This window comes from Astyanax mexicanus, chromosome 16, assembly GCF_023375975.1.
Source record: "Astyanax mexicanus isolate ESR-SI-001 chromosome 16, AstMex3_surface, whole genome shotgun sequence".
Lineage (NCBI taxonomy): Eukaryota > Metazoa > Chordata > Actinopteri > Characiformes > Acestrorhamphidae > Astyanax > Astyanax mexicanus.
The window spans coordinates 20,664,061-20,678,079 of record NC_064423.1 but is presented as its reverse complement, the minus strand read 5'-3'; the positions used below and the strand labels follow the sequence as shown (position 1 = coordinate 20,678,079).

The 14,019-nt window shown below is 35.0% G+C and overlaps 2 protein-coding genes across 3 annotated transcripts; both read left to right on the top strand.

Annotated features, from left to right (window-relative positions):
* The first annotated feature begins 708 nt into the window (after positions 1 to 708).
* On the top strand, positions 709 to 7,073 carry LOC125782223 (chloride channel CLIC-like protein 1). 2 transcript variants are annotated; one of them, XM_049465670.1, is made up of 10 exons: positions 710 to 1,444; positions 1,755 to 1,868; positions 3,585 to 3,695; positions 3,782 to 4,006; positions 4,139 to 4,279; positions 4,503 to 4,602; positions 4,808 to 4,905; positions 5,282 to 5,428; positions 5,624 to 6,181; positions 6,857 to 7,073. In XM_049465670.1, the coding sequence occupies exons 1-10, from the start codon at positions 1,298 to 1,300 to the stop codon at positions 6,944 to 6,946; spliced, it is 1,731 nt and encodes a 576-aa protein (XP_049321627.1). In that variant the 5' UTR covers positions 710 to 1,297; the 3' UTR covers positions 6,947 to 7,073. The 2 variants fall into 2 exon arrangements, with proteins under 2 accessions (XP_049321628.1, XP_049321627.1); XM_049465671.1 differs by lacking the exon at positions 3,585 to 3,695 and having other exon boundaries at positions 709 to 1,444.
* Positions 7,074 to 8,176: 1,103 nt separating this feature from the next.
* Positions 8,177 to 13,910, top strand: LOC125782224 (mucolipin-2-like). Its single transcript, XM_049465672.1, has 9 exons — positions 8,177 to 8,281; positions 9,558 to 9,717; positions 10,214 to 10,387; positions 10,978 to 11,128; positions 11,475 to 11,553; positions 11,664 to 11,760; positions 11,857 to 11,956; positions 13,445 to 13,557; positions 13,752 to 13,910. The coding sequence occupies exons 1-9, from the start codon at positions 8,247 to 8,249 to the stop codon at positions 13,893 to 13,895; spliced, it is 1,053 nt and encodes a 350-aa protein (XP_049321629.1). The 5' UTR covers positions 8,177 to 8,246; the 3' UTR covers positions 13,896 to 13,910.
* Positions 13,911 to 14,019: the final 109 nt, after the last annotated feature.

The window sequence follows — 14,019 nt, the reverse complement described above, 5'->3', positions numbered from 1 at the left end:
TAATGACTACAAAACCAAGACATTGAAGTTTTTCCCAAATGTTTAAACTCAGTTTCTCAAAACTTTAAACACAAACTGAAAATTATTAACTGCTTTTTTGAAACAAAAACAAATCTCTAGCAAAACTGATTCTTTCCACCAAAACAACACACGCATCTCTTGCAGAGCATCAAAGAAACACTGACACTATTATCTAAAGTATTTGGTTATGTTTTTGACTTCATAAGGCCACTGTACAAATTCAAATGCATACAAGTCCAAGGAAATATGTTGTATATGTGACACAATAATTGGTCATTTTCACTTATGTAAGTATAATGAGAAACATGATGAGGAAAGTCAGTTCACATACAAAGAGGTAACAAAAATCTATTTATTATTTATGTATCTGAGGATTCTTAGGTGACCAAGATGTACTAAATGATGCAATTTGTGTTTAGAGATTTGCAAAGCTGTGATTTAGAATGATGTTTAAGTGAGAACATATGGAATTGTGCTTAGAGTTTAGCAGTTTGGAGTCACAATGTTGACACATGAGCTTCATGTTTTTGAATTTGCGTGCAAATATGTTGTGTGTATACAATGTGGAAAAACGGTAACGTAAGTAATAAAAGGAGGGGAAATGAACACGAAGAGAGAATAGAAAAGAAAAACTAGGCGTTCCAGCAGGAGGCAGTAATGCTCTCCTGAGCGGGTCTCCGTCACATCTCACGAAGACGAAGAAGAAGATAAAGTGTTTACATGTTCAGTTCAGTGGTTCCTCCAGATAATGATTGGAAGGGTTCCCACCAAACTGGAAATACAGGATTAGATACATTAGAGTTATTTTATTATAAACGTCCGCTTAACTCTTATTTTACTGGATGTAAGTGTTGGATGTCCTTTTGTTGTGATTGGCTGTTCGGGTATGAGTTAGTTAACTAGCCTGTTAACCAGCATGCTAACTAACTAGCTTCTCCAACGCTCAGTCTTTATACAGCTGTTCTTCCTAGTTTCGGTTTTAAACCAGGCTCTTTTAAATCGTGATAAAATTAAGTAAACTTAAATAACGCTGTGTGATGTTTCTCCTAGTCACCTTTAGCATTATGGTGCGTTTGACCACGATGACAGATCTTCCTTTTTTATGACTTTTTGAGTCACTGCTCCTCACGGTGCCAAGTTTTTGCTGATAGTTGGCTCTTTCGAAACTCTTTCTCTGTGAGGAGCCACGAAAGCTACTTTTTTCCAGTTTATGTCCAAAAAATAAGTGTTTTTGTCTTCTTTTTTACGGTTTTGTTAAACCAGTAAGTTAATAATCATGCGGCTCCTGTGGGGTTATGGGAGTCTTATTATATGTAGCGTTTTTATAATCACTTTGGGAAACTCTGAGGACGATGACTGGATCGACCCGTACGACATGCTGAACTACGATGCCTCTTCAAAAAGCATGAAAAAGCCTCCTGAGGTAAAGAGCGAACTGTGAAATATGCTAGCTAGCTACTAAACCCAAAACGTGCTGCAGAAAAAAATTAAGAAACCGCTTCAAATTCTCCTCCACCAGTCTTATACACTTCTTTTGGATAACTTTATGCGACTACTGGTGCAAAAAATCAAGAAGTTCAGCTTGGTTTGTTGGCTTGTGATTGTCCATCTTCCTCTTGGTTATATTTCAGAGGTTTTCAGAGGATTTGGTAAAATCAAAGAAACTCATCATTTTTAAGTGCTTTCTTATTTTTTACAGAGCTGTTGATAATCGCTGTCTTCGTGTTTTACAGGCCAGCAGCTACAGTAATGTTCCCACTAAAAGAAGAGAGTACAGCTCTAGTCTGGATGCCCAGTGTCCAGATATCACAGAGTGCACCAGTAAGGTGGACAGGTTACAAAGAGAGGTGAGTCTGAGGTATGGTTAATGCAAATATAATGTACTTTTATTTCATTAGCTGTAACTCCTTTATTATAAGCTATCTACCTAATGTGTACAATAATTTTTTTTTAAATCATTTGAATTATAAGTCAAGTCAAGAGGGTCTATTGTCACATAGTACAGGTTCACAGTAAAACGAAATTATGAACCATGATGCAACCAACATGGAACAACAGTACACAGCATAAAGTGCAAATGTGCAACAAATTGTGCAACATGGAATTAGAGTACTACAATAAATTCAATAAATACAGCAGACATGAGACAATTTGACAGACAGGACAGTGCAGTACCGACACAGTGCAGTGTCGTGAGGATGATCACAGCAGTTACTGAGGTAAAGAATATATATTGAAAACAAAACACCATTTTGAGAGTAGATAAGATTGTTTTGTATGTGAAGTTTAATTTTTTGGAATGGGTTTTACCCATTTTGTGTGTGTATTTTTCTATTTGTGTGTTCTTATTTGAGTTCTGAGAGTAAAGGGCATGCTTTCAGAAACTGTTTGTAAATAATCTATAAAAACTGTAATAAACCTTAATAAAAGAGGGGGAAAGGAACAGGGCAGTGCAGTACTCACACAGTACAGTCTATAAGTGTGTCCTGAGGATGGTCACAGCAGTTACTGAGGTAAAGAATATATAGTTCTAAGTGGAATGTAGAATTAGCTGCTAATATTGCTGATAGGGATAGAGACAGTTCGATTTTCCAGTTTGTTGAGTGTGTGTATAGTGAGGGGGGTACAGTTCTGTTTTTCTGTGTTGAGGAGTCTAATTGCCTGGTGGAAGAAGCTTTTGCATTGTCAGGCGGCAGAGGTTCAAATGCACCAGTATCTTTTAGTGGATGGCATCAAAGATTGCGCGAAGAATTTATGTGAGGAATGGGTGGGAAGTAAGAGGGCTGGGTAGGAAGTTTTTTAGAAGGGCCTGGCAGTCATAGAAGTTGGTGCTGGTTGCTCTGCTAGCGAACTCTTGCATGATTCATATGAGTTCAGGTCAGGTTTTAGCAACAAACATAAAAAAAGCACATTTTCTTGTCCCTGGTGTTGCTGCTGCAGCTAACCACACCACAAACAGTAGTATTATCAGGGAGTCCCCCCCTTGCAACAGTAACAGCACCTAGGAAGCTATAAAACAAGAACATAAATCATTGCTGTGAGGTTTTGATCTTGTTCACCAGAAAGAGCTTTAGTAAGTGATTACAAAAGCCTTCAACTTTAACTGGTCTTGGAGGAACTGGATGGAGTGCCATCACTCCAGAGAACACAGTTAAGAGATTTTATTCTTTATCGCCCAGACATGGTTTAGCGTAGGATCTTCTATGGCTGCCCCAGAGCATTCATGTCTTCTAATTTGAAATAGCTAAATTATTCAATTAGAAGGGTTGGACACATGTTTTATAGGTTTGTCCAGTTTGAGGATGGGCAAGTGCAGGTATCCATTTTAAAATTATTTTAAATTCACTAAATCATACTAACTTTGGCTTTGCCATCAGATCCCATTGTTTGTCCAAATATATCAACGTTTTTTTATTAGTTACACAATTAATTATAATTATAGTCAACAGTTTTGTGTGAGTTTTTCTTATTGTCTGTAGATATTGAGGATATATAATCATGGCACCTCAGTTATGGTCACCACAACGATTTCATAATGACCTTTATTCTATTATACATTATAGATTGAAGAACACAAACAAAGCATGTCATTTACCTCACAGAAGCCAACGTGTTTTCCAGTGTTCAGACGATTTCTCTCAAAACTTCTGAAGGAAATCAGCAAAATTGGATTGGTATGATGGTTCCATAGTTGCTACATAAGTCATTTTTATCTTTCCAAATGTCTGTGCTGTTAATTTCTGCTTGTTTGTACTTTTAGCCTACTGATGTGAATCCTGACGTTCACTATGATGCTGAAGTGAAGCTATCCAAGCAAATGGTGGCAGAGATTCATAAACTTCTGAATGAAGACAGCAGTTGGAGAACTGGGGCTCTGGATGATGCTCTTAGTCAAATGCTTATAAACTTTAAACTCCATGATTATGAGGCTTGGAAGTGGCGCTTTGAGGACACATTCAGTGTGGAGCTGGAAACTGTCATTAAGGTGAAACATCAGAACATATGAAAAGCTCGTTGTTCAGCACCAGTATCTTCTCATAGTATATTTGCTGTTACAGATGATTAAAACTTATCTTCTTTGTCATTTGCAATGTTACGTTCACTGTTTCTCGTATAGGTCTTATTGTTGGTCTTGGTGATTGTGGGCATCATCTGCACCGAGATGTGGTCCTCAGTGTCCTGGTTTTTGCAGTTTAAGAGAATGTTTGCCATATGCTTCTTCATCAGCATAGTGTGGAACTGGTTCTATCTCTACAAGGTAATATTCTTCTCTGGTTTTAATTTAAAATAACTTTTTCACCAAGTGGTCAAGCTATCTTGTTTTTTTGTACTCTATAATAATCCTAAGTAAAAGTGGACGAAGCACTGTGACACCTGCTCATACTTTGTTTTATTCTTCTGAAATCAAGGATAAAGTAACAGTCATTATTGTTTTAGAAACTGTATTTTAGATAACTAAAATTGTATTGTTGTTTTGCCAGATTGCCTTTGCTGAAAGCCAGGCCAAAATTGTTAAGATGGAGAACGTGAATGAGAAATGTACTGGATTGAAAAAAATGGACTGGAAGGATAATCTCAAGGGTGAGTTTATGTGTAACTGCAGCAATGATCAGACTTGCATTTAAACCTAATATCAGTTTATCATTCATGCATGTGCTGCCTTTGTCTGGGAAGAAAGTTCCTCTTTCCTCATTTATACACTTCAAGTCAGTCTGTGCTGCAGTTAAAACACAGATCTCTCTGCAGGTTGTTTAGCATGTTTAATTTTGTCTTTATGTCCTTTCAGAATGGTATAGGACCACGTGGACACTTCAAGATGATCCTTGTAGGCAGTACTATGAAGTGCTTGGTGTTGATCCCATTTTGCTAGTGCCTCCAACAAAGGTGAATACTGTTGTTTTTTTTTTGTTTTGTTTTTTTTACTTCAAAACCATGCTCATATATATAATTTACAAGAAGTCAGTGATCTAACATGTTATGGTATTAGTAACGACCTCTGTCTGTCAAAGGCTGAAGTAAAAATTAATTATTGTGCGCAGATATAATCTGTTTCTGGTAGATGTGTTGTGTAAAATAAAAACACTGTGGATTTTCCTTTTGTATTAAACAGCAATAAGATTATGAAAATTTATTTAATTTGCTTTATTTGACATTGCTTCTCTTGCACCTTCTGTCCATGTGCACTTTGTGATGGTGATGTGGAAACAATATATAATATCGTGCAGCCTTACATTTAACTGTTTGATATTTCTTTTTACAGGCCATCACCATGACAATAACCACCTTTATTACGGACCCTCTGAAACAGGTTGGACAAGGCATTAGTGAGTTTCTGAGAGCCTTGCTTAAGGACCTGCCCGTCACCCTCCAAATACCTGTCCTTATCACTATCGTGCTTGCCATTGTGGTAAGAAATTTGTTTAAAAAATGTATTTTATTTTACTTATTTATTATTTATTCATCCTGCAACATTAACCTAATCTAACTTATACATGTAATTGTTTACCAGGCTAAGTGTTTTTTGTTTGTAATTCTCATACTCAATATGTTTTTAGTTTCTAATCTTTGTTACATAATGGATTACTCTCTTATTTCTCGTCAGGTGTTTATGTATGGTAGTGCCCAAGCAGCTATCCAGCATGTTGTCTTCAGGCCTCTGCGTGGTAGACGTCAAGATCCTCCTCCACCTGCAGTCCAGCAGCCTCGTGCTCCTCCTCTGAGGGACCTGGACAGAGAGGAGGAAGAAGACCACTGGGGAGGAGGCGACGCTGGACGTGACCCACCGCCCAGGCAGCTTGAAGGTCATGAAGGCAACAGAGTCAACCGTATGGGGCACAGGCCGCACGAAGACTACCACAGGCCTGAAGTTCGTCAGAGGAGACCCCACAGGCCCAGAGAAGAGAAAAAGAGGGTGTATGTGGAAACGTTACGGAATGCAGACAGTCTTTACAGTGGCGATGAGACAGACACTCTTCAGGGTGCTGCAGCTGAAGACACTGCTCCGCAACCAACAGCAAATGAACCTCAAGCTGATGGGGCAAAGCAAGAAAACAAGACATCTGCTGAGAACAGTACAGAACAGAAACGCTCTCAACCTGCTGCAGAGGGACAAGGTTCCAACGTAGATAACACATCTTTGGGAGATAATCAAAGGAATGATGTAAGTGTTCTGTCCATTTGCCCCATTAATGTTTTACCACAGCCAAGTGTTTTTCTGAATTTGTGGATAAAATACATTTTATACAAGTCTGCTAAATTACTTAAACATTCAGTATCTATGAAAAACCTTCTCCAAACAGATGGTGTGCTTATAGTGCTATATAATATGGCCAAAATATGTATTATTTTAACATTGCAAAAGTTTTCTTTATTTCAGTTGATGATGATGACGATGTCATCACACACTGATGTTGTCAGGCTATGGAAGCTTTTAATGATATGTGTATTATATTTGTATGTTGCCACGTCTGTTAGGTTTCCACTTCAGTTATAAAGGTCAGAACACCAGCATGTAGTTACCGGCTTAATGCGGGGCTCAGACGTGATACAGAAATATTGAAAATGTGTTTAAATATGATATCTATGTTATCTTATATATATATATATATATATATATATATATATATATATATATATATATATATATATATATATATATATATATATATATATATATATATATAGTTTTTTTATATCTAGTTTAGTTTTAGTATATTGCTTTTTGTCGTATTATCCCAAAATGTTTAGACGTGCATCATTTTGTCTTCATTGTTATAATAGATTATTCACTTTCAGCATAAACAAAAGTGTTTATCATTTTGTCCTGTGTTTATAGGTGGATCCATCAGCAACTGTTTTGGACTCGAGCCACAATGAGGAATATGTGGAAACACTTGGGACTCCAGTTCAAGAAACATTGCAATAATGCTCTGTTTTTATAAGGAACTTTGTTATTGTTTTGGTTTAGTTATCTTTTGTATGTTTTATCATGTTTTATTTTAATAATGATTTCTACAGATCGAAACACTTGAATAAAGATTTATTGAAATTGATATTGATTAAACTTTATATTTGACGTAAGATACTGTGCACAAAGTGTTAAATATCTTTAGCACTGCTGTTTGCTCCTATTATTCCTGCACAGTGGTGGTCATGTAGGGTCCTGATAATTAAAGAACAGGGTGAAAGGAGATGGTGCCAACATATTCGTGTTCATCTGATTTAGACAGTCCTGTTTCTCTGGCAATATTTCAGTGACTAGACAGACTCTGTGTGCATTTGCACAAGTGTCAGCAACTTTAAAGTAGCTAAATTTAGTCTAGATCGATATAGGCCATTCTACCAAACGGGTGCAATTTCTGTCCCCAGGAAATTACATATATAATATGCACACAAAAAAAAAAACTAAATAAATTTTATTATTAAGCATAGTGTCTTGTACATTGACCTTATTGCAAAAGTAAGATATGTAATTAAAATATTATATATATATAACTAAATTAATTCTTAGATCTTATTTATTTATTGTTTTTTAATACAAATTTTGGGAAAACCACTATAATGTGCTTAGTGTCTTTATGCTATTAGCATAGCTGCCATTTAGCTATTTTTTATAGTTTTGCTAATTCTGTGCTAAAAACTGATTCATGTTACTTTAATTCCTGTTGCTCAAAACATAAAAAGTTATAGGAATGAGTGCCAGTAACAGGAGTGAGTTAAAGTAACAGGAGTAATTTTTTGGTGTCAAAAATATCAGTTATTTAAAGATGCAGTCAACCTTATGTTTAAAATAAACACTTTCTTGCAAGAAAATCTAAAGAATTAGTGGACTTGCTTTTAAACATGCTTTTTAAATGTAACATGCGTTTTGCAATCACCTTCGGCTTATGCTGTCTGAGTCTGACCAGTACATGTTTTAAATAGTTACATACATATATTATTAGATTCACAGTTGAAAAAAAGATTTTAAAAAATAGTTTTTTCATCAATGTAATCGTTTACATTTTAGGATTTTATCACAAAATATGTTCCTTCACTTAAGTATGGTGTCATTACCATATAGTCAGGGTTTTGTGAAGTAATTAAAGCAAGTTTTAATCAGTGCTGTAAGAACACATTTACTGGAAACAGTCTGAGCTTGCGATTGGTCCAGAAGTCCAGGGGTGGGGCCGCCCTGTCTGCTGAATGACAGACTCTGACCAGCTTGTGAAAACAGAAGGAAAAGCATGGAGTTGTTGGTCAGAGACACAGACTTAACCAGGTAAGCAGCGAAGCTTTACTTTAAACTAGCAGTACAAGGTTGTGCTTTTCTTTACTATAATGTGCTAAATTTAGCGTATTAGGAGCTTGGTCAGTATCCAATAGGATTCATTATGTTATAGTGCAGTAAACGCTCAGATTGTGACGTACAAGACTACAAAAATTCTTTATTATGTAGATTAGGTGAAACTAAGTCACAAATGTCTGGATTTTATTTATTTTACTCCATTGTAAATACATGCAAGAATTAATACTATTTTCTATGTTACTGACCAGGTTGATCTAGTTTAGTTTGTAAATTTTAGTAATGATTTTTTATCAGTACATGAAAATTTATATTAATACTGACCCAGAATTCCCATATCGGTGCATCCATACTGAAATACAATTAACATCATGCAAACACAATAAAACTTGTATGTGAATTATAAATGAAAACCATAACAATGAATGTAGCTCTTTTAAAGAATAGCAGCTCATCTTAACCTTACATTTTTATATTGAACAATATGCAACAATAATCTAATATTTCGGTTAAGGAAAGAAGCAAAAATGAAAATCACTGCCACTTAAAAGTTCCTTACATGTTTCTTGACAGAAGTGCAAGCCTTCTGGTAGGTTCTATATCTAAATATGTACACTCTCAATTACGCTTATTTTTATTTAACATAAAAACAGTAATTCAAATTAACAGCCTTAATACTATACACTGTTCATCTTGGTTTTGTGTGTATGTATTTCCTCTTGGGTTATTGAGGGTTAGCTTGGTGTTTTACAGATCACTCCAGCTTGTATTTCCCAACAAAATACAAGGAACCACATTTTCCCACTATTTGTTTGTCAGTATTTTAAAATGCACAATCCAGCACTGCCATTACTCTGATTGGTCATGCTTTAACCTTGGACTTTTCCCGTATGAACACTGTCAGTGCTCGTAGCTGGGAAACACTGTTGGAAATGTTTACACAGAAAGGACAAATCGAAACCTCAGGCTTGACTAAAACACTTCCTTTCTTGTATGATGAACGATGTATCACCTTCCTCATTTTCAGAATAGAGCTGTCATATGAAAATAAGTATGATGTTGCCTGTTATGATGATTTATGAAATGAATTTATTAAACAAACACTGATAGTGTTATTGCAGTGGATGTATTTTGCAATATTTTGTCAAACTGTGAGATTTTTGAAGATCTGCCTTTTAGGAGTTACTTTTTCCTAGAAAAAAAAAACTTTTAGGATTTATCTGTTAATTAATGGTTGGTTTGTCTGGTGTAGCATTAACATGTCCATGAACCTTGAGCCCATGATGGAGGAAAAACTGAGAGAGGACCTAAAATACTACTTCATGAGTCCCTGTGAGAAATACAGAGTGCGACGGCAGCTACCATGGAAGCTGACTGTGCAGATTTTAAAAATTGTCATGATTACAGCTCAGGTAAGATGACACTCTTGGGTGCACTGATGGTAAAAACAATACATTAAAAAGGTCATATGCACAAACAGCTTGTATAGTATAGAAACACATTGACAGTAGAAAGGGAGCCCTGGAGCAGCATTACAAACACATAAGATTGCCATGCCCAATGCTAAACATGTGCTAGAGGGGTGCCAAATCCCTCAGGTTTGGATGATTGAGATGAAGCAGTAAAACTACATCCAATATTACTATCTAATTCCTTTGAGAGGAGCTTGGGTGATGTTTGTTTCCACTTGACCACCTGACTAATACTAGTTTCTGAATGCTCTCAAATCTCCATAAAGTACAAGTCTTTTCTTTGATACCTAAGATTTTTTTTGCCCAAATGGAGATAAACTATCTAATATTCTAATAGTCTAATATTCACTCTTTTATTTCTTTGTATCTTTGTAGCTGTAGGTTTAAACGTTTTACTGTCAAACTTACATGTGTGTTCTTCAATTTCCTTTCAAAGCTTGTTCTCTTTGGCCTTAGCAATCAGCTGGTGGTGGCCTACAAGGAAGAGAACTTGATGGCTTTTAAGAATTTGTTTTTGAAGAGCTACAGTGGTGTCGATGAAGATGACTACAGTGTGGCTGTCTACACCAAACAGAGTGTTTATGATAATATATATTATTTCTTTGATCAGGTATGTGTGTGTGTTTTCTTGCCTGATGTTAGATAACAGTTAATATAATTTAGATTTATATTTTATAATTTAATTTTCTACTCACTGACTAATAGGACTGACCATGGTGACAACTGTGATTGCGACACATGATTGTCAGTTTTGTATATTTGTAATATTTGTTACATTTAGTTAACAGCAGAAGCTGCAGTTTTTGTTTTCTCTGTTTCAAATACAAGGATAAATTAGCATAATTATATGCACATATAGTTAAAGATAATATTGCTTTGGCGATTTAATGAAAAGCATGCATTTAAAATCACAAAGACATGTTTTTTCTTTTGAAAATGCAAAGAAATTAAGTCACTAGTACTTGTATTTAATTTCATTGGTACCATTCTTACAAAAATGTAAGTATAAAAATACACTTGGTCAATAATTTTACACCCTATACAATGTTTAAAGGAAAACATTTTTAACAATACATGACAGTTTTTTGAGAGTTATATTTTACAATTACATGTTATATTGTAGTATAGTAACATAGAATCTATTTACAAATATACTGTATGATAACTAAATACAGTGTGTGCGGTGTATTTGTCCTGCAGTATTCTCAGTTAGATCAGCTGTCTGTGGGTGCTGTTAGCTACGCTGAGGAGGATGGAAAGTTACAGCCATTAGTCATCTGTAAAGAGTACTACAGTCGAGGCAGAGTGGAGTCATCAGACAACTACGATATAGATGCCCAAACTGAAACAGGTAGTCCATTTTTACTTCACCACACATTTTCACCCTCACGTAAATGTTGTTGTTTTCTGAGGATAATATGTGAATTTGGTACCATTTGATTATCTAAAATCAATATTTGACTAGTTCCAGCTGAAAATGCCTGACATGTTCCAGAATGTCATGTAGTGCAAAAAAATATGAGTGTTATACTAAATATGAGTGTTATACTGAGTCTTATTTAAAACCTGATTCATCAATAGTTTTTATTAATACAAATTAGATACAATATTGATTTTATGATGTGTCTAAAAGAAAAAAAAACTACTAACTAACTAATAATAATAACATTAATAATAATAATAACATTTTTCCTCAGTGTGCTTGACATTGGATCCCAAGTCTGCTGCAACATGGAGAACAGTCAATTCCTCTTTTTTTGAGCTGGACTTTCACAGGTATGGACAAAAAAATACAATGATAATATTATTGATTAGGGTAATTTTTCAATTTTATTTTTCAATAGGGTAAGTATTAAATTGTTCTGTCTATTGATTATTTCTCACAGGCTGGTTAATATTGAGATCACTTTCAAACTTAAAGGAATCAACCTACAAACTGTGCTCTCCCATCAGCTTCCTGACTGCTACACTTTTGCTGTGACTGTAAGATTTCTTTTAAAATAAAGTGTGGAATAATAATGTGGGTCTTGTTCTGTTATCAGAGAATAAATCATACCTGCATTTCTGTCTTTCCTCCAGATTTTGTTTGACAATCAGTGCCATAGTGGGAAAGTGAAAATTACCCTCGATATTGATGCTGTCAGTACTGCATGCAAGAAGTGGAAGATTTCAGGAACCGGTATGAGATGATCTACTGCTGACACTCTCATTAATAGTTGAATAATTATTTTTTTACATTGTTATTTGCTTTAATGTAGGTTGTGACATCAGGTGATCAAAATATCTTGAGAGGTCTGATGCCAATTTCAAATTCACATAGTATGCCTTTGTTAGTACTTTAATTGGCACCTGCTAAATTTATAAGATGAATGGAGATCAACATGAATGTTTAAGGACTGGAGACAAATAGGAAATGTCTAAGATTTATTTATACTTTCACACAGCGCTTACAGTCGATGTATGTAATGTGAACTAACCAGCAAACCCAACTCTTTTCATATTTGTTTATTTTTTGTTATTTAAGCTGAAATTGAATATTTAAACCCTGTGAGGACAACTGCCCTTGCTGCATTTTGTTCCGGGACAGTCTGTACCCCGCTGTGGCCTTGAGACATTCACCCTTAGTTTCTATTTTATTTTGTCTTATCTTCAAATAATTTGTTATTATTTTTTCTCTCTCTTCCCTTTCCCCGGAAAAGAGGCGGTGGATGACTCAACACGTATGTGAGGAGGCATCTGCTACTCCTCCTAGTGTTGGGGGCATTACAATGATAGTAGGAGTTTTAATTATTGGGTAGAATAATTGTGTTTCCAAATTGGTAAGAAAATAAGATAAAATAAGAAACAAATTATAAAAATAAGACCTTCTCTTAGTCACATGATTTCTCCTAGACAAGTCCTGTTTAAGACCAATGTGAGTTATATATTGACCCTCTTCTATATATCAGATATATTGTAGTAAAGTTTTTCTCGTTGCCCCCCATGATGTTGACCTCTTTTCTCCTAAAGGGGTTTAGGAGAAAGATTTCAGGAACAAGTGAAACAATAATAAAATCTGCTTTATTTTTTCTTAGACTAAGATAAGAAAATACTATATTTCTTTGGGATCTTGTGTATTGTTTGTCTGCCACCCACAACGTCTACTGAAAATGTCTTCAATTTTACAAATACATGCATATAAATGTCACAAACTTACTCCTAAGAAATTACAGTATAATATGTACGATAAAGGCACTTCATGCTTCATGTAAAAAAAAGGTTTGACCATTTATTAGCTTAAAACATATTGGCACAAATACAATATATTGAGTGGTGCCAATAAGATAAACGATAAACAAAAAAGTAAACATAATCCAGTCAATTAGTGAAATACTGTGCTTTGTATATTTTCTAATGATAATGTGACCCATAGCACACTCTTAAAAATAAAGGAACTGGTAAAGTCTTGTGCTACAAATGGTACTTTGAGTGACACAATAGGGAAGTGTGAGTGTAAGGAATTAATCTCTTAATTTTTACATTAAGAGATTTTAAAAAGTTTCTTTAACAATTTTAAATGTGATTTACATTCACGCAACACTATAGCAAAATAACCTTTTGTGTACCCTTCATTTTAGAAATGCATGAGTAGAAATAACGAATACAGCAATCTGTGTGTTTTTTTTAGCTCAGAAGAATACTCACTACCTCCTTGTCTTTGATGGCTTGGTTATTGTAGTGTGTCTCACCTCTGCTGTGCTGTGCATTCGTTCCATTGTTCTGGCAATTCGACTGCTTCAGGTAAATGACCTAATAAGACTATCAGCCCATATGCAGTATTTTTAAGAATATGTTTCCGTTTATGTCTTTTTGTGTGATGATGTGTTTTAAGGTTATTTTTCCCATGTTCCTTTACAGCTATGATTCATAGTACAATTATATTTGCACGGATATGTGGGTTTAATCTAAATGTGTTGATGCTTCCTCTTTTGTAGAGATTTTCCATGTTTTGTCTAATAAAATACAACCGTAAGATATGCGAGGATGACCAAAGAGAATTCCTAAATGGCTGGTACATCTTGGTAATTATCAGTGAAAAAGAGAGTATATGGGCCAAGATATTGGGACACTCCCTCTAACATAGTTTAATCTGAAATCACAAGTATTAAAAATTTGTTTATATCGAGTAGAGTATTTGTCTCCCCTGTCCAGAAAAGCATTCTATTAAATGCTGGGGCATTGCTGTTTTTTTTGCATTCACCA